The sequence below is a fragment of the Paralichthys olivaceus genome, chromosome 3, assembly GCF_024713975.1.
Source record: "Paralichthys olivaceus isolate ysfri-2021 chromosome 3, ASM2471397v2, whole genome shotgun sequence".
NCBI lineage: Eukaryota > Metazoa > Chordata > Actinopteri > Pleuronectiformes > Paralichthyidae > Paralichthys > Paralichthys olivaceus.
The window spans coordinates 3149772-3175456 of record NC_091095.1 but is presented as its reverse complement, the minus strand read 5'-3'; the positions used below and the strand labels follow the sequence as shown (position 1 = coordinate 3175456).

Below are 25685 nucleotides of genomic sequence, written 5' to 3'. Positions count from 1 at the left end.
TGTGAAATTTGGTGCGGCTAGATTGAATTTAAGGGGACTGTCGGACCTTGGCGGTGAAATGAACCCGACCAAGTGCCATTCTAGTTTGGCTTTGTTTTGATGGATGGGTTATGATGGCTGCCTGAGCATGAAGAAATTCAATTCACGACTACCTCCCTGCTCCCACTTGGACGTGTGGTTTAATGAAAATATCCCTTATTTGGTGGGAATCCAAAACAAAAGCCTCGGCTCGCTCCGACTTCACGAGTCACAGAGTAGAACATTCCACGCAGATGTTGCCTTTGATTGCTGTGATGCATGGGTAATTTCAAACCAAATCACTATGCACAGAAATAATGACAAAGGAATAACACCAGACACTGCAGTGCATGATGGGGCTTGCGCTTTGTTCCATTAAATGTTGGAGGGGGCACACTCCCTGCTGGTCGGGTGTAATTACAGCATTAGTATGTTGCAGAGATTCGGCCCAGATATGACAGAAGAATCTGGTGAAACATTGCAGCGTGTCTGATTCGATTTAACCCCCAAAATGTCTGTTTTCCACAAAAACAGGAGCAAGTTTAACAGAGCAGTGTTTTCATTTCATGCATCTGCAGCTCATTCTGACATTATTGAGATAAAAAGTTCACTTTTATTCACCAAAAACTACGTAACATCACATTCATTAGATTTTAAGGTGAAACATAAGTCAAATGGAATTCTGTGCAGATTTATTTATTTTTTTAATTGTTCTTTTATGCCGACGCAAAGTCAGCTACCGGCTGAGAAGTCTTTGAAGTCCAACTTGTAATTTCAACTTGATCTGCCCTTTTATTCCACTGTTCTACTAGAAAGCAGCCATTTGCATTTCTCTGACATTCCTGGCAGATAGCATCACTGCTGACTGAATATGTGATGGGGAATACTCCGGGCGATTTGAGTCCCTGAATCCGCATCTCCGCGCGGTCCCGCTTTCATCATACACAATGGATGAACATCAGAGAGGAGAGAGAATAGCTACACGCTGTGCAGGACTGCACGTATAGCACAAATCACTGGGAGGGTGATGCTTTTTATTTCATGGCTCTGAATGAGACATAAACTCCTGCAAATTACAACAGTGAGAGAAGCGTGTGCGATAACGGGCTTTGATGCTGTGTCGTCCTCACTGCGGCTAACAGCCATCAATCAGCAAGAATCCAGAACACATCCAAGGCCCAGGCGTTATCTTCCCGATGCTTCAAAGCAACATATGCATGAACAATACGTCTTAGAATAAAATCAGTCAAACCAGACGCACGTAAAAATGCTGGAGGTGCATTAGTGCTCATTGGATTCCTGTTTCCACAATATAGAGGTCACATAGAGGTTTGATGTCCAGACGAAAAATTAAATTAAATTTAACGATGCAGATAAAACCAATATTAAAAATGTAAAATACCAGCTGCCATCTTTTTTCTACAAAAACATTTTCGCTCTCAGTTCTGAGCTCTCAAAGAAAATCACTGCAAGGTTTCACTCTTCTGGGTAATGCTCTTTCAGAAAGGTCTCGTTCAGAGATGTGAGTCTGCAGATGAGTGGAGTATTTCCAAATGATATTCACCACCCAGTGAATTTAACATTTTTCATAAATGAAAAAGCAGCTGTCTAAACTGTCGCAATCCACTTAAACTCTCTGATTCAACGCTTTTCTCATTAACATTTTAAATTTTATTTTGACTCGGTTAAGATGTCAGAACTACTAACTCAATATATAACATTAAAAAAAAAAAAAAAACCAGATCGTCTTATGTAGACGTAAAACTTACTGGCTTGATTTGTTAAAAAGAATTTGATGTGTTCAGAAATCCTGTCTCCTAAAACTTATATTTGTCCGAATAGTAAAATAATTGCTGCTGATTTAAACAGTCATGTGTCTTCAGTGTCACACTCATGAAACAAACAGCGTCTATAGACCACACATAAAAATGTATTTTATTTAGTGTATTAACAAACTGTATTATACATTTTATAGACAGTGTTTTTATAACTTTTGTTTCACAAACGACAGCATTATAAAAATAAAAGCACATGTAACATATACTGTTATGATAACGGTGTCGTGTTTTCTCTGCAAATCTGGAATAGTACAGCATCTATTTGTTCACGTTGTTTATTTCAGTTATTTCTTACAAAATGTTTACTAGAGTTTAAAAAAAGTTGTGAGTTTGTTGTTGAATGAAAAGCTAGAAACAATGAAGGTGTCCGTCATGTGCCGGCTTAAAAGAGAGGTCCCATGATGCACCTGGAAAATAAATGTGACAAAAAAACAAAAAAAAAATCAATCAGTCAAAAAGAGAAAATAAACATGCTGGTGTCGAGATGGTCGTGATTACATTGCTCGGATAATACGTCATCTGCAAAAAGCTATTGTGTTGTTTATGAGAGTGATTCAGATTTGTGCAATATACAAACGTCAGCGCGTTGGCAACATATCAATGATGGCAGAGCTTTAAATTTATACTGTCAACTGTCAAAGTTATTGTTTCATCAGGAGAGGGGAAAAAAAGAAGCTACGAGGCAAGTTTGGTGAAATCCTCCTTAATTCTACGATGTTGTACAAATTTATACCAAAAGCTGACATGAGAATCTCAAATGCACTCTTGAGATTCATGACAACAACAAAAATGTCACCCAGATGTCCCGTGTACGGCTCCAGAATTGCTCTTAGCCATCATCAGGCGTGTGTGATAACTGCTCTGCCATCTGTGCAGCTGGCCCCCTGCCCACTTATTAGCTACATAATTTGGTTGTTTCGTATTCCATGGAGTTGGGCTGCTTGGCAGCGAATGTCTGCAGTGCCGCCTGGATCCTGGCAACGTCCGTCGTGGACAGTTTGAGCCGGTGCCGGAGCAGACAGGAGAAGAGGTCCAGAGGCTGAGCTCCTGGTGGGGAAAGCCTGTTGACCCGATCCCGGATCTCCAGCAGCTGCAGCAGGGCCGAGTCCTGCGATCCCTGAGTATACGGGTAGTCCAGCTGTAAAATCAAGTCCTGGATCGCCGCCGGGTCAAAGTGCATACTGTAGCCATACACCTGGATGCTGTTGATCTTCATGTAGCCCAGATTCCGCCCTGGTTCCAGGTACTCCAAGGGTTCGTAATACACTGTCCCGTTTCCGCTCGGCGAGGGGCCCCTGATCCGGCTCCGTAGGTAAAAGTGGACAGTCTCAAAAAATGTTTTCCACTTGTTGCCCAAACTCAAAGTCCAATTGTAACAGTCATAGTCTAATTTAGTCCTCTCCCAGTCTGGGTAGTTGTTCTGGTCAATGGGCATGATCCAACTTTCCGAGTGGCTCCCCCCAAACGGGTTGATATAGACGGACAGCAAGGGGTCCAGAGTGCTGTTCTTGGTAAGGCAGATCTGTAGAGACATCCCCAAGAGCATGTGGACATGGTTTGACTTGTATTTATTACTTTTCAGCGTCAGCAGCATCCGCTTCCTCCATGACGGGTCGAACCAGTTGTTCAGCCTGACGTCGTTGCTGACGAAGATCCCGTGGATGCCGATGCGGTTGTCACGTTTCTGCAGCAGGTAGCGCAGCTCCAGGTCCTTCAGGTCCGTCTCGAAGCCGATGTAGTGGTCGGTGGAGTCGGGCACCTCGTTGCGGCACGCGCCCTGGCTCAGCATGTAACCCTGGTTGCAGGTGGCGCAGCGCGAGCGGTTCTCGTAGGAGCAGGACGCGCAGGAGGTGCCCTCGCCCACCGTGCAGGGGATCACACCCTGGCAGGGCGGGTGCTCGTAGGGACACGAGCAGCTGCGCGTCTCCTCCAGGTAGGAGCCGATGTGGTTGTTCTCGCTGCAGTACATGATGGAGAGGATGTAGTTCAGCCAGTAGGTGAAGGGCCTGCAACAGAGAGAATGTAGAATTTACTCTCACTATAAATACATTCAGAAGATTATCTCAAAAACATACATGTGGAAACTAAAGAGGATGTTTTAAGGCTGTGTTTGTGAGATTCAAGATCCGCGTGGACGGGAATAAAGAAAAAAAACACTGAAATTGGGTTCTGCTGCACCGTGGCGACTCGGGGGAAGTGAAAAAAAAAAAAAAGAAGTCACAACTCATTCGCTCCTAAAGTCAGAAAAGACTCATAAAACAGTCAAAGTTGAGCTCAGTTTAATCCTGAAGTTAAGAATGATGGCAGAGAGACACGTCTCAGTTCCCTCATCTGATCAGAGGAGAGCTGCAGTGCACACGTGGTGCTGCGGTTCCACCAGCGACCAAAACCAGACCAACAACAGAGTGTGTGTGTGTGTGTGTGTGTGTGTGTGTGTGTGTGTGTACTCGTGGGTCATGATTCAAAAAAGTCAACATATAAACAATCCCTGAACATTTCAATCAAATCCTTCAGCCTGAAAAACCAAGAACTTTCTCCGTCAGATGATTTAAAGTGTCTCATGACGACGTAACAGCAAAATAATTTAAGTGTGATTCTTATCCTCTCGTTAACATAACGATTAATTTAAACCACAAGCACAGAAACAAACATAAATCTTAACATTTTAAATAACTCTACTCATTTCTGTGTCGTTTTTAAAAAACATTACAATCTGCGTTTCTGATACACGATTCAACATTTGGAGTTCGTGACTGGGACTGTGAAAGCATAAACATTCTTTATTTATTCTGAGAAACGAGGAGTAAATCATAATTCCTGTTTGTGCAGAAAGGAGCAGATGGACTGGATGACAGGAATATAATGTCATAAATCAGCCTTTCACCTTCTTTGTTTCACATCTGTCACATCTCTGAATCCATTCCCTGGCAGAGTTAGCGGTGTTGCTATTACGGCCGTGTGCTATGGTGCATGTTGTTTAGTTTACATTCTGTCTAAAGGAGAAAGGAAAAACAGTTGTTCGACTAAATAACAGCTGCATAATATGTGCAGCATAGAGGGTTTTAACGTGAATAATGAAAATCTGATCAACATCATTTAAAGTCAGGTTTCTTTCCACTTCCACAGATTAAAATAGCAGGTTCAGAGCAAATCAAAATAAAGTGGCGACCTCAGTTCATCGTCTGGAGGACCGCGCCCCATTTTATACACAGCGACAAATACAGTTTCGGCAATCTTTGTTCCTAATGTCCCACACGTGACAAATGTTGAACACCAGCTTCTGAGCTTTGTCTCTGGAGCAGAATAGATGAGTTTATTCATTTAAAACAGAAACAACAAGAAAAAACACAAATAAAATCAAAACATTTCATACAACATCGTTTCCAGAGACGATGGAGACTCTGACACTGTGGATATGAAGCTAAATGGTAACTTAACTCCATTTCTATAGCGCTTTAGTCGTAACGAGCACTTTACAGTTGACATTCACCCACTTTCATTCACACAGCTCTTCTATGTCTGGTGCTTTGTCTCAGTCATGCATTCAGTGAAGAAGAAGCCATCCTCCAGTTCAGTAATGTACCAAGACATTTTTTTCAGCCAACCGGCGAAAGACAATTATATGAATAAGGAGACTTGCATTTAATTCTAATACTAGGATGAGCCAGGAATTGAACACCTGACCCTCAGATTAGTGGTCAATCCGCTCTGCTATCCACCGGCTCATATACAGTAGCTGTAAAGTCTCCGCTCCAAAATGTATTGGATCGGTTCTGTAGTTTTTTTTTTTTTTTGTATAAACAAATTTGGGCGCGTTAACAAGATACGTTTCTAGACTTTAAACGAAACGGGCACAGAAATGCCAACGCTGGTGTGATAACACGCTCTGAAGATGATGGTTCACTTGTCTACACGCTGCACAGGCAGGACACCTGCATCGAGTGACAACTTCCACACAGCTGCACTTTATATTTAAGCATTTGCTGCTTTAATGTTGGCACACATCACAAATAATTGGCAGTTTGTTATGCAGCGTGAAAACAGGAGAAAATGGAGAAGGAAGACGTTTCATTCCACCGAAGAATTGGCTAATTACACCTTTTAATGTGCAGAAGGAAAAAGACACACTGTCTAAAAAACTGTGTGGGGGGGGGGTTATTTCCACTCACATAAAAACACACACCTTCAGTTTTTGCACTCAGCCGCCCTAACGACATCGCAGTGAGCGTGTGAGTCAGATTCTGACGCGAAGGAAGAAGAGAAGGAAGAATAAGACAATAAGACATTTTCCTCAAATCACAATTTGTCAAAACGCAGTCGATGTATCGCGTTAACCGTTAGACTCAGAGTCGTCGGGTGGAGTCAGCTGTGCGTATCTCATCTGCAGAGCGGCGGCTGTGCACAGCGAGGGAGGGGAAGCTGCGGCGCCATCATGAAGCACGGCGTGTCAGCAGGAAGTGTTAACTGTCAGGGAGATGCAATGTGGAGTGCCGGCCAGAGAGAAGCTGGGTGTTCACGCTGCAATCTGTTCATCGTCTGTCAGCTCATTTCACACAGATCAATGACACAACTTCCTCTTTCCGACGCCGATACATTTATCACTCGTCGGCAAAACTTTTATTCCTCTGTGGGAAATGCACTTTTTTTTTTTTTTTTTTTCATTAAAAGTGTTTTTTTTGGATTCACTTGGTGAAGCGAAAAACAGCAGCAGATCTCCATCACTGATATTCTGACACCTCTTCTATTCTCCAACTGCAGCTTGAAAAAACATACTGTCCTCATCTCCATGTACGGGAAAGTTATAAAAAGAAACTCCGAAATGGATTTTGCAGTGTCAAGTGATAAAATATGATATTTTCTCAGTTTTCTCTTTTCTTCATCTGACAAAGACCATGACGCTTCAGTCAAATGAATAATGGAGCAAAGACTGCATCCAGAAGAACATCCTCTTTTATAAAGAGGAAAAACAACAACCTAGGTCATTACACATAAAGAAAACATGTTCTTTTTCTGTCTGGAACAAGAAAAGTTTGTGTTTTAATTTGAGAATTATATATTATATCCCTCAGTGAAGATTTGATGTAGAGGAAAAGTGCGATATTTCATTTGAGAGCTGTAATGTTCAGTCAGACTCTTCCCTCAGATCCTTAGAGAGCTGCAGGTTAAATCACAGCAGGATCCAAACCTCCTACTTTAAGTATTTACTTTCATCACTGCTACGATTTCTTATTACTGTGTTTACTACTCTCCCTAAATTTGCCCCAGATTCTGTTCAAGCTGAAGTGCTGAGGAAGATTAAATATTAGATTCAGCGCCTGCGGTTCTGTGTCTGTGGATCTGCCTTGTTTTACACTGAAGGACGTTGTTTTTGTTCTCTTACTTTCAAAATCATTTTTATTTGAAATTGCGACGTCTTCTGAAGCTGTGACAGATTAAGGTTGTGTCTTTTTTAACAGTTTCATTCATCTTTTTATTTGTTGATGTAAAATATTATTTTTTTTTAAATGGTTCAGGTCCTTTGCATGTTCTCCCTGTGTCTGAGTGGGTTTCCTCCCACAGTCTGAAGACATGCAGATTGGAGTTCAGATAATCGGGAACAATTAATTGCAGGTGGAAATGGTAATGTGACCTTTCCAGGGGGAACTCCACCTCTCGCCCAGTGTCAGCTGGGCTCCAGTCCCCCGTGACCCTCGGGATGACTGGTAAAAGGATGATTAGTGGTAGAAACAATGGACGCTCTTTTATAATATTGTGAATTTGCTTCTGATCTGGAAGGAGATTTCCTAAACCTCTTTAATCCACCTGCAAATTTTGTGCCACTACAATTTCTTTAGTTTAGGTGAGTATTTTCTAAGACTCCAGATCCCAGCCACAGTTCACTGGATTCATGAAGAGCCGCAAAAAAGCTGCTGCTTGACCCTGAGAACAAAAGTTGAAAAGGTGAGACTCAGACGGGTAAAGGGGTATTGATTTCATAAATGGCCTGGGAACGCCATGGCATCCCCTGGAAGAGCTGGAGCGACCTCCGGAATACTTGGTCGACTACTTCCTCAACACGAGCACGGATAAACCACAGCGGACGGATGAACTCTAGCTGCTGTTTTGTGGAGCTGAAGCTCTTCGACCTCCAGTGACCAACTCATTCTGTCTGAAATTTAAAAACACACGTCACCGGCACCAACCTACTTCAACTCCATCACGTTTTCAGTTCCTGGATGGTTGAGCGAGCAACTAAATCAGATCAGGGGGCGTCCGTCTCCACGTTCAAGAACCTGAACACTCATCTCTCTGTTTTCCAAACTATTCTCCAAACGCCCACAAACATGTCTCACTCCACTTAGAAGAACAGGCAAAGAGGTGCACACCAAGGTTTTCATCTGTTTGTGAGTTTGAAGGCAGGATAACGAGAGATAACGCAACATGACCCAGAAGAAGAACCAATTAAAATTTCAGTTCACATCTGGATCCAGGAATTCTTCAACATCGCAAGATTTCCAACATTTTCATAGATTTTTCAGAGAATGATTTATGGATCTTAATGAAAAAAAAGCAGATGTAGTGAATATAAATGTTCATGGAGGGGCTGTTGGCGGAGGATTGCATTATTCTGGGTTCCATTGAACAGATGTATCGTCTTACTTCGAGGTCTCACACTGTACTGACGCTATAGTGCTGTCCCCCGGTTGTGAGTCACTTTGGATAAAAGCGAGTTTGAATGTAAATGTATCGCAGCTAAATTAACTTCTTAATGGGTCTTTTAATTTGCATTTCTCTCTCTCTCTCTCCTGCTGTGTGCATCTGATGGAACAACGTTTTAGATTTGACACCAGACATTAAATTTCAGAAATTTTACCTCGTCCACCATTGAACAATCAAAATCTGTCTCTGAAGCCAGAAAATCGTCGCAGCTGGAATGTTAACAATACATATTGTACGGTCTAATAAGCTTTTTTTGCGGATGACTGATGGAAAAACTTGCATGAAGAATAGTAAGCTATACCTTTTGAATCACCGTGGATGATGTTCCCTCGTTTAATTAACAGGAAGTGAGGGTGGGCGGGAGACGAGGGGACCGAAGCTGCAGCTAAAAATCGCAGTGGACGAGCGCTCCTCACCTGAAACGCCTCCTAAAATAAATCTGGCTGCATCAGCTGCACCAGTGTAATCACATTCCTCCTTCAGAAGCTTTGAGTCTGTGTGCACAACACGAGACGTGAGGGTTTTTTGTGAGCGAAAGATAAAAATAGATTGAGTGAGCTAAGGAGAAGGAGGAGGAGGGAAAACTTTTTTCTTCCTCTATGGTTTTCATCACGGGCTCGTTAAACCACATTAAAAAGAACTCCCAAACTTAGCATATTCCTGTAAAACACTGCAAACTTTAATTTCACAGGCGGATAGCTTTGATTTCCTGGACGTAAAGGAGACTCGGGCTGGGAGTGCGGCCAAGTCATCAGGTGTGACACTAAAGCTCACTCCAGCTGAATATCAAAGCAGAGACATACTGTGTTATTAGTATAATGCCGAGTTCAGGGGGATAACAAACTCACAGACTGGGCATGAACACGCTCACAGATTTCCGCAGAAAGGTCAGCAGGAATACTTATCAGCTTCTCACCTCTCCCTCAGCATAACAATCCTGGGCTGCGTCCGACACCTCTTGCTGAGGGTGAAGAGCTTGTTGACGATGCGCCGCGCTTTGCTCAGGAGCTGCTGGGCGTTGATCTCCAGCTGTTTGTAGCGCTGGTGAACGCTCGGCTCCGTCGTCCAGAAGTACTGGATGGCCGACGTGTTCAGGGCGTAGAACGTGGGAAGCTTCCGAACAAAGGTCTGGAACTCATCTGGAAGTCGGGAGGAGGAGATGAAGGATGAGTGTGGGACAAACTTTCTCCTTCTCCAGTGCACGTCAAACTAACCCTTTCAGATTTTATTTTTACAGCACTACTTACCATCCAAGTTTATATAAGCATGCATAACTAGGCAGTTTCAGGGGTTTAGGAGCAACAACAATAAAAACTCTGTCATCTCTGGATTTTAAATCAGAGCAGGGAACCGATAACGAGCCACGAGCAGACGATCAGAGAGGCCGGTCACCTGAATAAACCTTAATCAGGGGCCAGGAGTCCAATATAGGGAGTGACCTCCTTAATGAAACAATCAGTTCCAAGTCAGATTTGCAATATAAGACTAATTTAGTCAGATCAAAAACAAGAGAATCGCTTTGCGCAGCAACAGGAAACACAGGAAGTGATGCAAATACAAAGATGTAAGTTTGTCTATAAGAAGCAAGATAGACACGTGTTATAATATATAATATATAAGTCCCTCTGAGCCGCTGCACACACACACACACACACTATACAGATTACATTTCCAAGGCATTCAATGACAATGTCATCATCATCGTCCTAATCATGATTGGTTGAATGGAAAATCGATGCATATGCAACGCTGATGAGAAAATGGCCGTGCCACTGTTTGTAATTAGTTGACGTTATCTTGATAATACAGCATCTGATTAGAAAACCAATTATGTGTCAATGGCTTCCCTGGTGATTATGCAAGGTGTATTACATGTTCCTGTGAAATTAATAAGTTGATTAAACAGCCTGTGTTAAAATATATTAAAGGGAATTTGGGGGTCTTTGCATGGCCTACTTTTTGAAATGAGAGATATTCTCCTGAGGAGACACAGCGCAGCCTCCGTGTTTATCCGTTTAATTCCACTTTACACCAAAGAGTTTTGCTTCTTGATAAATGCATTTGTTTTGTAATATAAGAATGTGAAACGACCAGGTCTGTTATTCTGCATTTTTTCCTCATGGCTGAAACATTAAACAAATATATTCAAAACTAATAAAGTGTGAGGCAACTTCCTTACCTGCCCAATGTGACTCATCTGTTCCTCAAGATGTAAATATTCAAGAGGAGAAGTCATGAATACACGATTTGTTTTAAAATAATGTATTTTGGATTTTCATTCGTCCAAAAAGCGTAAATATATATCGCAGCCATACAAATTCACACAAACATATTTTAACACAACGAAGAAGAGACATCTCACCCGAACGCTGTGGCTCAGTGATATATTATTATATATATTAGTACTTTGAGAACAAAGCTCTGTGGCAAGATGACGACCGAACTGTTGATTTTAAGGGAATTGTTGACGATGAGTATATAAAAGAACGTTGATGGATTAACTGTGTTTGTTCACAGCTTCTTTCATTCTTTGTCTGACGGCACAGGCGGACAATGGGCACGTCCATCAAAAGCATCGTTTTACATGTGATCCGTGTAGATTGCTGCTTTTGCTGATGTAACCAAACTCAACCCAAACGTTGCTCCCTGAGATTTTTGCTTGAACCCCTCGGCTGGCTGGGTCTCCACGCTCATCTACTGTATCTTTGTTTGCACAATAATCAAGCTCAGCAGACGTGTGCAGGGAATGAATTGAAAGGATGGGTTTATATAACGTCCTCCCCTCCTCTGCCCTATTTAACCAGACCTTCCCCAGTAAACAGACGTCGCATCTTTAGAGGCTTCTTGGTGAAATTCAGGCCAAATAAAAAAAAAAAATAAAAAAAAAAAGATATTGGTGATTCAAAACCAGCAGACAAAACAATAACTTAACTTTTTCCCCATCTGAGTTTCCTTGGGTAGGTGCAAACTGCAAGTTGCTGCTGAACCAGACCATTATTTTATCACCAAGACAACGATACCTCATCCCTGGACACCCACTCTCTACGCACCATTATTATCTTGTCAGCCACTGAATCCAGGAAGGAACCTGCACTTCCTCTTTATTTTGGTACGGTTTTAAAAATAGAAGGTATGGTCAGATTTGTGAGGAGGACAGTACAGTGCGGACATTATTAAAAATAAGTGGATTGGGGTTTGAAGGGTAATGAGGCGCACTGAAATGGGTATTTTGCAGAATCAGTGAAAACCGCAAAATTATTTAAGTTGTGATGAATGAATTTTTATCTTTCAATTGCTGCAGAAGACTAAAATATATTTTGAGTTAGACATCTTGGATCATGACTTATCCACATTGCAGCCATATCTTGGCTGAATGAGAATGGACACTTAATTATAACGAGCTATACTTAAAATTAAAGTCAAGGACTGTTCTAGATTATTAACCATTTTTTTCTGTTTCTAAATCTCAGGAAAAAAAAAAACCACAAGGATTTCAAATAACAATAAGTAAGATATAATTACGAATATGACCATTGTTAGCCCTGTAGAAACTAAATGAAGCAGAGCTGTTTTATAATCAAGACCCTGATGCAGGTTTCCTAACAGAAGCCTAAAGCACTCGTTGCCGGGTCGAAGCAAATCATGTCGGCCATCAGCCGACTGTGAAACCTCATTTAAAAACAGTCATGATTATTAAACTCTCTGCTGTTAGGTGTGACTTATTAAAATCAATTCTGCGAGTGGATTTTTTTTCTCAGAACTTACTTATTTTTCCTTATTTAATGCAACGCTGTGGTTCTCGGGGCACCTTGCTGCTTAAGTTATTGCCAGCTGCGAGCGCTAATCAAGTTGCCCTCGGTACAGACGCATGGAGCCAGTAATAAGAATCTCAGCCAGCGAGGTGCATGGAGAGCGGCTTCAGGCGGGGGAAGGCTGGAAATGACTGAAGCTGCGAGATGCCCTCAGAGCCGGCGGATGCAGCTCACGCTCTCAGTTAATGCGGAGGGATGTTCTAAAATACAATATTGCTAATGGTCGGCATGTGTGCCTGACATAATAAACCCCCTCGAACAGAATGGCTTGTTTAAAGGCTGGTGCGAACTCGTGTTTTTATCTTCGCACAGTGAGCACAATGGTCCGCTGATGTGCCCGTTTCTGCCACGTTACCCGGGCAGACATTAAATTAGGTCAGCTAATAAAAAAAAAAAAAAAAAAAAAAAAAAAACAGCTTACGAGTGGAGCTGCAGGAAAGTATTAAATTACAGGTTACATCACAGGCTGCAGCCACTGTAGCTGGTTCCTCCTCCTGCGATGGAGTGGGAAAAACCGTCCTTTGATTGAATCACTGCTGCTGACCCACACACATTAGAGTAAATACTGGCCTTTCATTTTGCGGACACTGAAATTTTGCACCGTGCAATTTCCCTCCCCCCCCACCCCCCCTGCACAGACGAGCTCAGATGGCAGGAAAAAGGTAGCTGTCTGATGCCGGAGACGACGGCTGCTTGTTCTTGACAACGCACGCTGTGAGATGACAGATGTTGAGAGATTTTTGCTCGGTGCTTTCTACAGAGTCAGCGCTGCCTTTACTATCTCTGGCTGCTTTTTAGGCCACCAAGGAGAAAATGCTGCCAATCAATAAGCGGGGGGCTGCTGCACGGCCGTATTGGATTCACAAGATTTCTGCATCAATGCCACTTGTATTTAAGTGCTCCAATTTGTCAAACTTTTAATTTAGCAAATTGTCCAACAAACGTTTTGAACGTCAGTTCATCAAGTGAATTTGCAGAAATGTTGCTGTTTCGCAATTTGTATAATGATACTGTAAAACAACAGTAGATTTATTCACTCCACTTACCGGTGCTGCTGCAGTTGGGTCTGGACTGTCTGGTCGGTTTTATAGGTTTAGGTTCGTGAGATGTTTTAATATTTTCTTTTCTATGTAGGAATTTATGCCATAACCACACCTAGCTGTGGGACTTTTGGGAAAGGAAACAAATCCATGTAATTTCAGTTAATAGGGGTGAGATGCTCTTCTGTTGTTTTTCTATAATTCTGCAAGATGCCTCTTTAAAAGTTGCTCCTCTGTGACCCGATGAATTCCCATTACATGGATTGGATGTAATTGTCCCTTGTTTTCGTGGCCACTCTGTCATTCTTTTCTTCGCCCATCGGCTCCTCTAACAACAGGGTGTAATTTGCCGTCGGTGGCGCGGTCACAGTCGTCAAATGGGCACAAAGAGAGAAACACTGACCTGACTCCTCAAAGTCTCGGTTGGCCATGTTCCAGGCATCTCGGATTTGCAGTAAACTGGCTTCCATGGCCCTCAGATCCACCTCGGGGCAGTTACACTGTGGGTAGTCCGCGGCACACTGGCACCAGCAGTCATTGTCCCGGCACACAAACTGGCCCTCCTCATTACAGCCGATGTAGCTGAGAGCCGCCTGCACGAACCTGGCCCTCAGATACTGTGGCAGCACGGCCTGCAGGCCTGCAGCGGGGACAGAACATGGAGACGCCACATGGAGGAATGAGAAGGGAGCTCGGAGTACTTCAGGTTTTTGCAGAAAATGTGTTTAGATGTGCTGTTTTATGCTAGATCTGTTTTTTTTTTGTTGCCACACTTGACATATGCTCTGCGTCACATGCAATAAGCTGAGATTCACTTAAGTTTTATTTTTACAGCACAGTTCTGCGTCTTTTGTTCTCAATCATTACTGTCTGGCATTCACTTCACAACTCCGCAAGCATGCATGGCAAGGAAAAAAGAAAAGCGGAAGAGTGATTGAAGCTAAATTCGTTCTGACACTCTTGCGCTGCAGTTATAAGCTTGCCAGAGAACAGACACTGTGACAATTCCATCAGAAATTGGGGGGAGTTCAATTATGGATGGCCAACCTTGCAAATGAATCTTGTTTTCAGGGCTCTGAACCAAAACGGAGCTGACAGAGTCGAGGTTGTCATAGTTACTGCATCCAAGAGGGCCCGTCCTTGTTTCGGTCACCTGACGGGAGGAAAACAGAGGCACACAACAATAATCCATACTGAGAAAGATGCAGCTGATGTCATTAAACAAACAGACAGAGAGATGAAACAGAGAAGAAAGAGCACGTGGAGAAACGTCGCGCAGAATAAGATGAACAACACCCGTTCCTGTTCATAATGTGCTCTCCTGAGAAACAAAATACATCACACATTATTTAGACTTCTCCATGGTGCAAATCATATTTAGGATAATGACTCTGTGAGCTAGTGGGCTGGAAATTGAGTTGCGATAAGGATCCCGGGAGAAAAGCATAATGAGTAAGTTGTGGTGTCATCTGTCAAATTCATCTCTGCCTTGTGTTTACCCATTACGATGCCCACCGACGCACACGAACACGTAAACTCCATTGTGACGCCGGTGTAAGTGTGTCCTATTTAATTATAAACGTACCTGGGGTTTCATGTAATTGTCTGATGCAAACTTTTACATGGAGGTGATATTGTAAACAGGACTTCAAAAGGCTGGAATGTGATCAGAGAGTTGGCGACAAAATCATCTCTCGATATCGGCTCGTTCTACAAATGAAGCCTTATACAAGAATCACCACTGTCTGCTTCTAACCAGTGCAGATTCAGAGTCTTTTTCATAGGCTACTGAAATCGGATCTGTTAATCTCTGAGTCCCGTTAAAGAGGCCAAAGTCCTGTTTGGAGAGGTCACCCTGTGACCTCGACCTCAGACCACTCCAATCTAAATCAGTTCATCCGTGTGTCTACCTGAGCATTTGTGGCAAATTTGGAAGGATTCTCTCAAGATGAGATAAATAAAGATTTGCTCGTCCATCAAGATGAAATCAGTTCATCTTTTTAACCAGTTTGAAGAAATCCCCTCAAACTTGTGCAAGTGTCAACACAACTGTGGACTCTAGTTTTGAAAATGATCCACGCAACCTTTTTGTATTTACAAAATATCTCCGTCCAGACTGAAACACCAAAAAATATTACTTATGCACAAACAAGCATGTTGGGCCAGTAGGTGGCGATATTCCCCTTTGTCTAAGTAACTTCAAAACAATATTAGCTCATAGTTACTTTTCTTCTGTTTTGTCACATTATCTCTGGAGCATTCCGCAGTGCTACGATATTCACAAAACAGCGATGGACAAAGTTTGTTTTGCAAAACGGACGGGTCAGTGGATTCAGAGATGAGGAAGAGGCCACACGTGTCGTACACTCCCTCTCCTCTCAGACTCCTGCACCACCAGGATCTTTCTACTTTAAACTTCAGCCCGTGTGTCAACACTGACTCAAGCTTGAGGCGTTTCAGGTTTTGCACAGTTTTCCCTGGAGCCATAAACATCAACTTTTCTCAGAGATGCAGCTACACTGTCAAAAAACCTGCGAGCCGGCGTTCCTGAAAACTAACCAACATTTAGCTGGCCAGATAAATAAACCTGTTAATTCTCATTGATTGTCATGGATCTTTGCATTTAACGTGTTATCGTCTTGTAAAAAGAACTTGAACTGCATTTTTATTGATTCGCTGTTATACAACCAAACATTAACTTCGAAAGCAATTGGAGGATTGATTTTTTTTTGACTCCTGGATAAAGTTACCTTAAATAAAAGCGCTCTGTTATTTTAACAAGACCAAGAGTCTATGAGCGGAGGATGTGTGGGACTGAGCAGTGGAGCTTTGAGCTAAATGCACACATCAGCATGGATTTATTAACTGTTGTACCCTCTGGCAGCCACATGGGGTAACAGCACTCCACCACTGACCCTCAGAAAACAACACAAACCATGGGGAGGATTAACATGACGACACAGTCAGAACACAACAGCAACACACACTAAACTCCCGGCTGAGCAGCGGCAGCACGACCCCACACGAGAAACTCTCCCTCTTCTGCTGCCGGCACAGAAGCTTTTAAACACTTTCCAGCAGCTGCACCTCGTTGAGGGCCGATCAGGTAACAAGTGGGTGGAGCTACAGAGGAGACACCTGCGGCACAAATGAGTATATAAACTCGTGTGTATTTAAAAAAGGCAGTACAATGGATACTTTAGCTGCCTGGTGTTCGCATTAAGTGAGTTTTACTCACTACTGGTATGAGACAGATATTCAAACCCATGACATCTACATCCAAGATTCAACAGCCAGCAAGAACAATTCTTCACTGTGGAAAAAACCTGTTAAACATTTACCGTCACACTACAGTAAAAACATTTCGGGAGATTTTTTTCAAATGCAGTTCTGCAAATACATGTATTTTTTTTTTACATTGAATTCAATGTAATTTAATATTCAAGACCAGGAAGCAATTAAATAATCCTACAAGTTTCCATTGTATTACTTTTAAGGTTAATATTTTCAGTATATTTACTGTATTTTTTATAACAATTACAATTAATTTAGTCCAAGAAAACATTCAGTACATTTCTATCACATTTCCTGCAACTATATTTACATTTTCTCGACCCTAACAACCATCACTAGGGTTCAGTCTCCAGCAGAAGTAGCAGAATAATTTCTATCACATCATTTCATCGGTTATTGTGCACGGACATGAATCTTGTTCATCCTCCAACAGATGTCTCTCCTCCTATATTTGGGTTTTCAATGCACCGCTTTTTACGTTTGAATAAATTAAATTAAAGACAAACAGAGAACATACAGTAACATAATGGTTATTTTCTAATCAGTGGAACACAAATCTCTACGAATATATGTGATGTGAGCTCACACTGATTTCTTCAATCATGTCCAATCAAGCCTCCCTCTTCTCCTGCTCTCCTGCAGTTCTCAAAATGGCTGTTTGACAATTTAGCGAAGGAGCGAACGCCGCGGAGCCGCAAAAAGTCCCAGAGGAGGCTGATGTGGCTGCGTGTGTGGGAGGGGTAACATCTCCACGAGAGAATAATTGACACTCCGAGTCAGTAACCGAGCGTTGGAGGACTGCAGCTCGAGGACAGAACACATTTGGTTAGCTTCAGTTTCTTGCGTCCCAGGAGAACTCTTGAACAAATCTAGGAAACGGTTCACTGACATAAATTGGAGGCGCCAAACAAATTGGCAGAAGCTGTTGGTTTAGCTGCGAGGGGGGGGGGGGGGTCATCAACCAGCAAGTCTTCAGAGGATATGCCCAACTTTTTTAGTCCATTAGCCTGGATCACTATTCCATTTTTGTACATCTGAAGATCTGTCACAGAAAAGCTACGTGCTCGTGATTAGCAATGAAAACTGGACGGTTTACACCAAATCCGACAGCTATGATCCACAAACGCACTGGAGACGACATGAGCGGTCGTGTTTGGCTCGAGACGACACTTCTACTCACACGACTTTCTGATTCAGTCTAATTCACCTACGTAGGAGTCGGAGAAAATCACATCGGTTCACGCCACGGACTCGTATTTAAGATGGACGACATGACAGCTCCACAAAAATGAAGCCAAAACATCCTAGTGGCTGCGGTCATGAACTTTGCCTCCTCCATGTTTGCAAATGGGACACAGGCCAAAATAAAAACTCAAAGTACTCATCATTTCTTCCAAATAGATTGTTTCTGTCATTTTAGCTATTTGATGATCACAGATGACACAGACTCTGTATCCAGACGGAGGAAGTGGAGATGTTGGCGTCCATCTTTGTGGAACTGGGACGATCTGGTCACTTACAGACACACATGTGTTTTTACTCTTCTTTTATTTGTGATTCGTACTTTTCAGTTTGAGCAAATCACCTTAAAAGTCATTATTAACATTTTCCATGTTATGTAAAAGGTAGATTTTTATGTAGAGTCTGATTTAAATAGTTTTGCTTGATAACAGCAAACGTAACAGACTGTAGAAAATGAGATAACACATTTTGTATAATCAGTTTTTTGATTGGATTTATTTACGGTACAAAGGAAGAAGTGTGTTTTTAATCAGATCTCCCGCCGAGTGCCCGGACGACACGGTGCTCTGGGACAAATGAAGCTTTTGAAGCTGCTCAGGCAAATGATCCAAAACTCCACTCGAGCCAAATGCGTTGACTCCTATTATCAGTCGGGTGATGATTTTAAAAGTCCTCACCTGCAAAATACATTCAGAACTTTCTTTTATTATAAATAAAAGTTAACAACACAACTTTTTCTTTGGAGACTGCTTCTATTTGCTGAGGCCATTAAGCTGCTGTAAATCACAGATGCATTAAGGCAAAGTCTCGGAAAGTGATTGCACTGACTGTATCTCTGTGTACAATGAATAATGTGACCTTCTTCTTCAGCCTGTGTACTTTTGTACAACACAGTCGTCACTGTACGTATTTCGGATATTTGGATATGAAAGACCTTGTGTTCCGGGCTGCTGCTGTGCTTTGGGAAAATTGTTCCGGGCTGAGACTGAAAGTGAGTTTCTGGGCTTCGCTTCATGCAAATTCAGGAGATTTGCTCTTAAGTTTCCGGGGGTTTATTTCTCACTGTTGTCTGCACTCGAGAGAAAGTGTGAGGTGATTCAGAATCCAGTGGCTCGACAACTTCCATTAAGAAAACAGTAAAACCTTGGAAGTTAACTTTCGTTGAATCTCCTGGTTTGATCACAACCATCAGGTTTTTCATTAAAAATAGTGACAGCGATCAAAAAAAGAAAAAAACAGAACACAGAGCAGCAAACAAAATAAACGCTGAGAGCACGAGCAACATTTACATTTATTTCATCTCATATTAAAAAGGCTTTTTACACCAATGTCCTTCAGAAAAAACACTAAAAATGGTCATAACAGCGATGTGTGAATTGCACATGTTCACTCCCTCTGTCACATTGTGAAATGTTTATTGAATAAATAACTTCAAACCTGGCCTCCTGCTTTGCACTGGGATTTATTTAAAATTATTTTTCTTATCGTGTTTGATACTGCATCAGCCGGCACCCAGGAGAAGCTCTGCTGTGCACGGGGGATCTTCAACTTTTAAGAAAACTTAAATCTAACCACACACATCATGCGATTACCATCTCACGCCGGTCATACGTGTGGGGCTGAAAACAGGCAGCAGATTCATTGGCAAGGAAGCGATTAAGAAGTCAGCGTCTGCATTGTTTTCAAAAGTTTCTACCTGTCCCTGAAAACACAACCTCCAGAGCACCGTGGACGTCAGAACGTTACGACTTCTAAAACTAAACCTTCGCAGCCACAGGCCAAGGAGCAGACGAGCAAAACCAAGCCTAGTGAGAGAGGGAGACATTCCCCAAAAACAGTCGTGCATGGAAACCAATCGTTGCCTCAAGTGCGGGACGTCATCTGAATTACGAGATCAAAGACTCGGCGGTGAAACACAGACACGCACATGAAAAGAAAAACACACGAGAATCTCTCATCTCCGCTTTTAGCTCGTGTTGGATTGTTCTCGATCGCAGCTCTGTCATCTCTGACAAAAGCCTGATTAAGAGCACACACACACACACACACACACACATCCAGGCTTCACGGGCAGCAAAGATGAACTGCCCACCTGAAGGGACATCCATCTCCTCCCTCCCTGTTACCGGCAAATCATCGCCCAACAGTACAGCAGTGTCTCCTTTTAATATTTTCCCACAGGTTCAATAACAGTAACCACATCTCCTTGCCAGATTAATGACAGCAGCGGTGGTGTCCGGCCGGGAGGAAAAGGAAAGGGAAGACTTCTGCAGCCGAGGGCAGAAACTTCTTGTCTTGTTTTTTGACATCTACTCTTGACGACTCCAAGGTCAACGAGGAAACGAAGCACAGAGGAAATAAAAGGCTGGGAGCTCTGTCATGTCCACGTCCGTCCACTTTCCTTCTCCTGCTGGAAAATGTTTTATAAACTCATCTTTTCAGTTTAAAACCATTAAAATAGGTTCTCATGAATACAAAGACATCATTGTGTGCAGAGCCGGCAGATGGAGCGAGAAACCGACTTCCATTTTTTTTCTTTTAATATTGATGCGCTAACAAAATTAATTAAAATCCGAGGAGCCTCCATAGGGAGCCGGGGATTAGTCCCTAACACAGACAGATGTCTAACTTAAAGGGGAAAAAAATTGACCAAATGCAAATCTAAAGATGGCTTTTCTATGCATAGCAATGAGACCATCTGCAAAAAGAACCCAGTGGAGCAGAGCATGTGTGCTCAGTCAGCTTCTCCATTAGAAATCAACCCCAAAAAGAAAAAAATCTTTTTTTTGGTGTCTCTACTTTCAAGACCTCGTGGGACTTTTTTTTTTTTATCTAAAAGGGAGAAAAACACACAAGTTATTCTATAAAAAAAAAATCCTGATATGTAAATGACACAGAGCGGCTGGTGGGGGAATTATTAATGGGCCATAATTGACTACAAGATAATTGTGCTGACTGTGTTGGAATAACTAACAGCTGCATTTAATGGAACATTTAATTGCACTTAAAGGCTTTTCTGGAATAAGCAGTTTTTGGTGCTTACACACGCTGTGGATGTGACTTGTTTATCTTATTGTTATGAATTAAATTTTGCCCTCCAGGCTTTAAATATCATCTTATGGACTAAAAGAGCGTTTTAGTCCTGAAATGACTACAGTCAGAAGATCTGTTACTCTTCATCTCTTTATGGTTGACTGATATTAACATATATCCATCCATGCATCCATCCATGAGGTTTGTGGGGGGAGATGGAGACCATCCCAGCTGACATTGAGTGAGAAGCGAGGCTGACAAACATCCTTTCAATCTCCCACAGTCGCACTAATGGTTAATTTCGAGCCTCCAATTAACCCTGAAAAACGTTCCAAATTTGCATTCTTGAAACGATACAGTAATTAAACAGAAAGACAAACTTCTTATATTATGATTATGATGGGTAATAATTCTACTTTAAAATGATCATGTGTGACCAGTGTATCCATTATATCATAATAATATTACATTAAAAACTATGATTTAATACAGAATAATATGGATTTGATGCCAGAGGGACGTGTGAAATCGTAGTTGTGAATCTGGAGTTCGAGGCTGAAACACCAAAATAAATGTGTTGTGTTGAAAACACCAACATTAAACATTGATAGAATAAGTCAAGAAATGAGAGAAAATCTTACACTAGTGACGTCGAGTGCAACAGAGCAGACAAATAGTTATTTATATATCTGATATAAATAAGATAAATAAATAAGGGATGGATGGATGTTGTGCAATTCAACAAACTCGTTCTTTGCCAATAATGAAATATTCACTCTTGTTGATCAGACGCACGTCTTCAATCAGATCAGGATCATGTCACTGCTGGTGCCAAAGTGTTCTCTCTGCCTTTCTGATCCATTTAATCGAATCAAATCATTCACTCATCTCTCTGGACCCACAAGAAAAAAAACATATACATAAGTTCCTTTCCTCCATTTGTTTTACAGCCTGTGTTTGCAAGAATCAAGCAAATATTCCCAAACTGGCCCCTGTAGCTTCCCTTCTCTCGGCTCCATCTTGCAGCCTGTCCGTGAAAACAGCTCTGCCTGCTGCCAAACATGTTATTTAGGGAAACACTGCTGCTTGGAGAAGTTCCACTTTCAGACAACACAGCAGCACAGCGCACATTCACAACGGCTCAGAGCGTCGTGTTGTTTCAACTCCTGGAGCAGGTGAGAGAGCCAGCGTTTGGCATCGGAACCGGATCGAGCTCGGCACAGCTGCTCCTTTTACTTGTTGTGGGGTCCCGTGGTCCCACCAGAGACATTTTGCAAACACAAAGAACGAAGAATGAAGATTTCTTATTCTACTCAAACTTGACTTTCATCCCACGCTGTATGTGTCTGGTTTCTGCAGAAGCTGGAACTAAATTCTCTCAGCTCATAAATTCAATAAAATGACCATGTTAAAATTCCCGTATTATCTAAATCAGATTAAGTTTTGCACGGTGCATAGATGGATGATAGCCTCTTGTGTTATTGTGTGTGGCCTCTGCGGGGCATTGCAGCACTTAGCCTGTTACCATGGTCCATCAGCGCAGATCGCTCCGAGGCACATGCATTATTTAAAAATGCAAGCTTTAATAGTATTATCAGAGCAGTTAGGCGGGAGCGTCCTACTGATGAAGATTCATCGCCGCTGTGAATCTCTCATATGAATAATTCCACAAAAAATAAAATGTCACTAAGTGAGACGCTGACTTTCAGATATCTGAGCAACAATGGACTTTAAATGGCTGCCCTTTCTGATCGTTGCAAAACTACGAGATAGCATTAACGGAAATCATCGCTCATTTCAAAATTGTCTGATTTTGCCGCACCTTCCGGAGCAGTCGTTTGCTTAATCACCGCGGCGCGGTATGTGAAAATCCACATTTGCATCAGAGATGTGTTTCCGCCTGTTTATTCGGTCTTTGAGGATTTCAATGCCTGTTTTAAGACCACTTTGTGGCGCTGGCTTACACTCTAATGTCAACCGGCGAGGGATAAGCTTATCAACTATGAGCAAGAAAAAAAGGGGAAGGGGAAATAGCATCAGAATGAGATTATTGTGTGCCCTGAAAGAAAAAACGAAAACGCCACTCAAAGCCACAGGGGAGCAGAGGGGAACCTTCGCTGGGGGAGAGCGGAGTTTAATACTGTACGTTGTGTCATATTCACTGAGTTTCTTTAAGGGGGAACTAAGCTCTGCGACTTCACAGGAAGCACCAGTCACTTGAAAAGAGGCCAGGAGAGAAATTTTGATCCTGCGTATTTATTTCTCTCTCTCCGGGCTTCACATCTTTTACTCGGCTGCAGATTAGAGGAGAAAGAGCTGGAAGTGAAATTCTTAAAAAAAATCGGAACATCGACAGTCGGATATCTACAGAGGACGACTGGGGCTAATTAGCATCTCAAGAAAAGATGGAAATGACGAGAAAATTATTTTCCAGTACAGACAATAAAATTAAACTTTGAATTTCAAGTGTAAAGTTGAACTTTTAGGAATATTTCAAAATACTGCTCACTCGAGCAAATTCTACTGCCTCAACAAAATGCTGCAAATGTTCCAAATATCGAAACCAGAATTGTAAATACCTCCAGTACTGCAGGAATGCTCGGTGTGGCATCGGCAAGTACGTAAATCTATTTACCGATCTGATACCATCCAGAAGAAAAAGATTTTTAGAGTAGTGAAGAAAACTTAATTTTTCCGATGCACTGGTTTCAGATCGATACTTCACAAAGTCCAGGAATCGTTCTTGGTATCCGGAAGTTAAAACTTATATTTTAACATCTTCACAAAAAACTAAAAGTGCATCTCTGTCAGCCCAACATCTGGATTTGATCAACCAGACTTTAATCTTGGCTTCTCATTTTATTTACGAAATAGAACAAAAATCCTCAGATTGGGTTTTATTACGTTCTCTACTTTTAGAAATCTGTTCTTGAAATGGAAAAAAAGGGAAGAATAAATACTATGATAGAATAATTTTGCACCCCTGGTACTTCTCTCCAGCCAGAGGCTGCCATCGACCCGCCAGCTTCTGAGAACGTGTCCACTACGAAAACCTGTAGCTGGTGTGGAAGGTTGAAAAGTTGAACTTTGCGAAAAAGTTTATCTTCCTTTGCGAGTAATGACGATTTGTGCCGTGTTCTCTGCAACTGTTCCTCAGCTTTTATCAGATGGTCTAACTTGTGTTTTTTATTTCTGCTCCGATAAATGAAGCACAACGCTGCGTGACTGACTGAACGCTCAGGGCCTCGCACGGCGAATTGGGTCAAACGTTCCTTATCGCTTCTCCTCCCCGTCAATGACATTCTCCTCCCAACTTTGCTTTAATGAATCTTCAATATAAGCTGCGAACCAAAGGTCAGCCCACAGAGCTTGACGCTGGCCGTCCTCGTCCCGTTTCCTCTGCTCAGCTGCACGACGCCTTAAAGGTTCAGTGTGTAGAATGTAGTGACATCTAGAGGTGAAGTTTCATGTTGCAGCTGAATACCCCTCATCTCACCCTCCCCCTCCCAACATGAAGGAGAACCTGTGGTGAACTTCAGCTGTCATGAAAATTCAAAAAGTTTTAGTTTGGCCAGTTTGGACGACAGTAAAAAAACATGGCTGCCTCCACAGAGAGAGGACCCCCCCCCCTCTTTAAATATAAAGATCCATTCTATGGTAAAGAAAACAACAATTCATACAATTTAGATGAAACACACCAGTGAAAGCTTTCACCTGAATCCTACACGCTGAACCTTTAACACACGGCGCAACATGTTTGAGAAATGACGAAGGCTCTCGAAGCAAATTACCGAAATGAAAGAGCTGATTCATCACAGTGTCTAACAGCCTTCCCACTTTCTTCCCTCCCTCCCACTCTGCTATCTCATTTTTCCCGTCTTTCATTATTTTCCAGTGCTAATGTGCTCCGTCCTGCAGGTCTCCGGGCCAGACATCTCCGCCATTTAAAATGTGTTATCTCTTAAAACCAGGGGGACCAGTGCTGCTCTTAAAGGCGGCTTTGTTTTGGCATCCGTCTTCATCGCGGTGAGGTAACAACCCCATGTTCGGAATTAAAGGCTGCTGACGCTGTGAATATTTTACATCAGTCACCTGAAAATGCCTCACAAACAAATGTACCGCAGAGGGCTTTTTCTCTATTCATCTCAATCAGAGGGGTTTTTAGCAGGACCTTGGTTCAGTGGCGGCTGCCAAATCAGAGATGTCCTCTTGCCAATTCACTTTAGAGAATGTACAGTTTTATCTCTGATGGACTGTATAGTGAGGCATCAATAAGGACAAGTGCATGAAAAATGGGCTGCAGCTCAGGAAGAGGAAAGCTATTTGGTTTTTTAGCTGCAGCTACAGAGTCCGAGTCAGATGTTTTGACTTTTCCGCTGGTGTTCAGTATTCATTTGGCTCCATGTTCACCCACTGACCTTTTTTCACATTTTACAATGTAAAAAGTAGAACGGTACTTTTAACCGCACCAATATCTGTTTTCTCAGAGATCTATTAATCACCCAGTCGTGCACCCGCCCCCTGATCTGGATCCACACTAAAACTTTACTGCTTCTTTCCTGACCGTACTCCATCCAGTAGGTTTTGAATAGTTCTTCTTAATAAAAAAGACACAAGCAGATTAAACTAGAGCGGTGCTCTGAGAGCGCATACCTCCACGCTATATCTCTTCATGTCCAAGCAATGACGTTAGAGATCTCCACCTTGGA

The 25685-nt window shown here is 42.3% G+C and overlaps 1 protein-coding gene across 2 annotated transcripts in view; it reads right to left on the bottom strand.

The window, feature by feature from the left end:
* Positions 1 to 1928: 1928 nt before the first annotated feature.
* brinp3a.1 (bone morphogenetic protein/retinoic acid inducible neural-specific 3a, tandem duplicate 1) overlaps positions 1929 to 25685 on the bottom strand; it is a 44896-nt gene continuing 21139 nt past the window's right edge. For both annotated transcript variants that reach the window (XM_020102526.2, XM_020102527.2), the window contains exons 5-8: positions 14455 to 14560; positions 13811 to 14047; positions 9472 to 9694; positions 1929 to 3862 (exon numbers count right to left, since the gene is read on the bottom strand). In XM_020102526.2, the coding sequence (XP_019958085.1) occupies positions 2752 to 3862; positions 9472 to 9694; positions 13811 to 14047; positions 14455 to 14560 (1677 nt within the window). In that variant the 3' untranslated portion in view covers positions 1929 to 2751. The remainder of the gene's footprint in view (positions 3863 to 9471; positions 9695 to 13810; positions 14048 to 14454; positions 14561 to 25685) is intronic.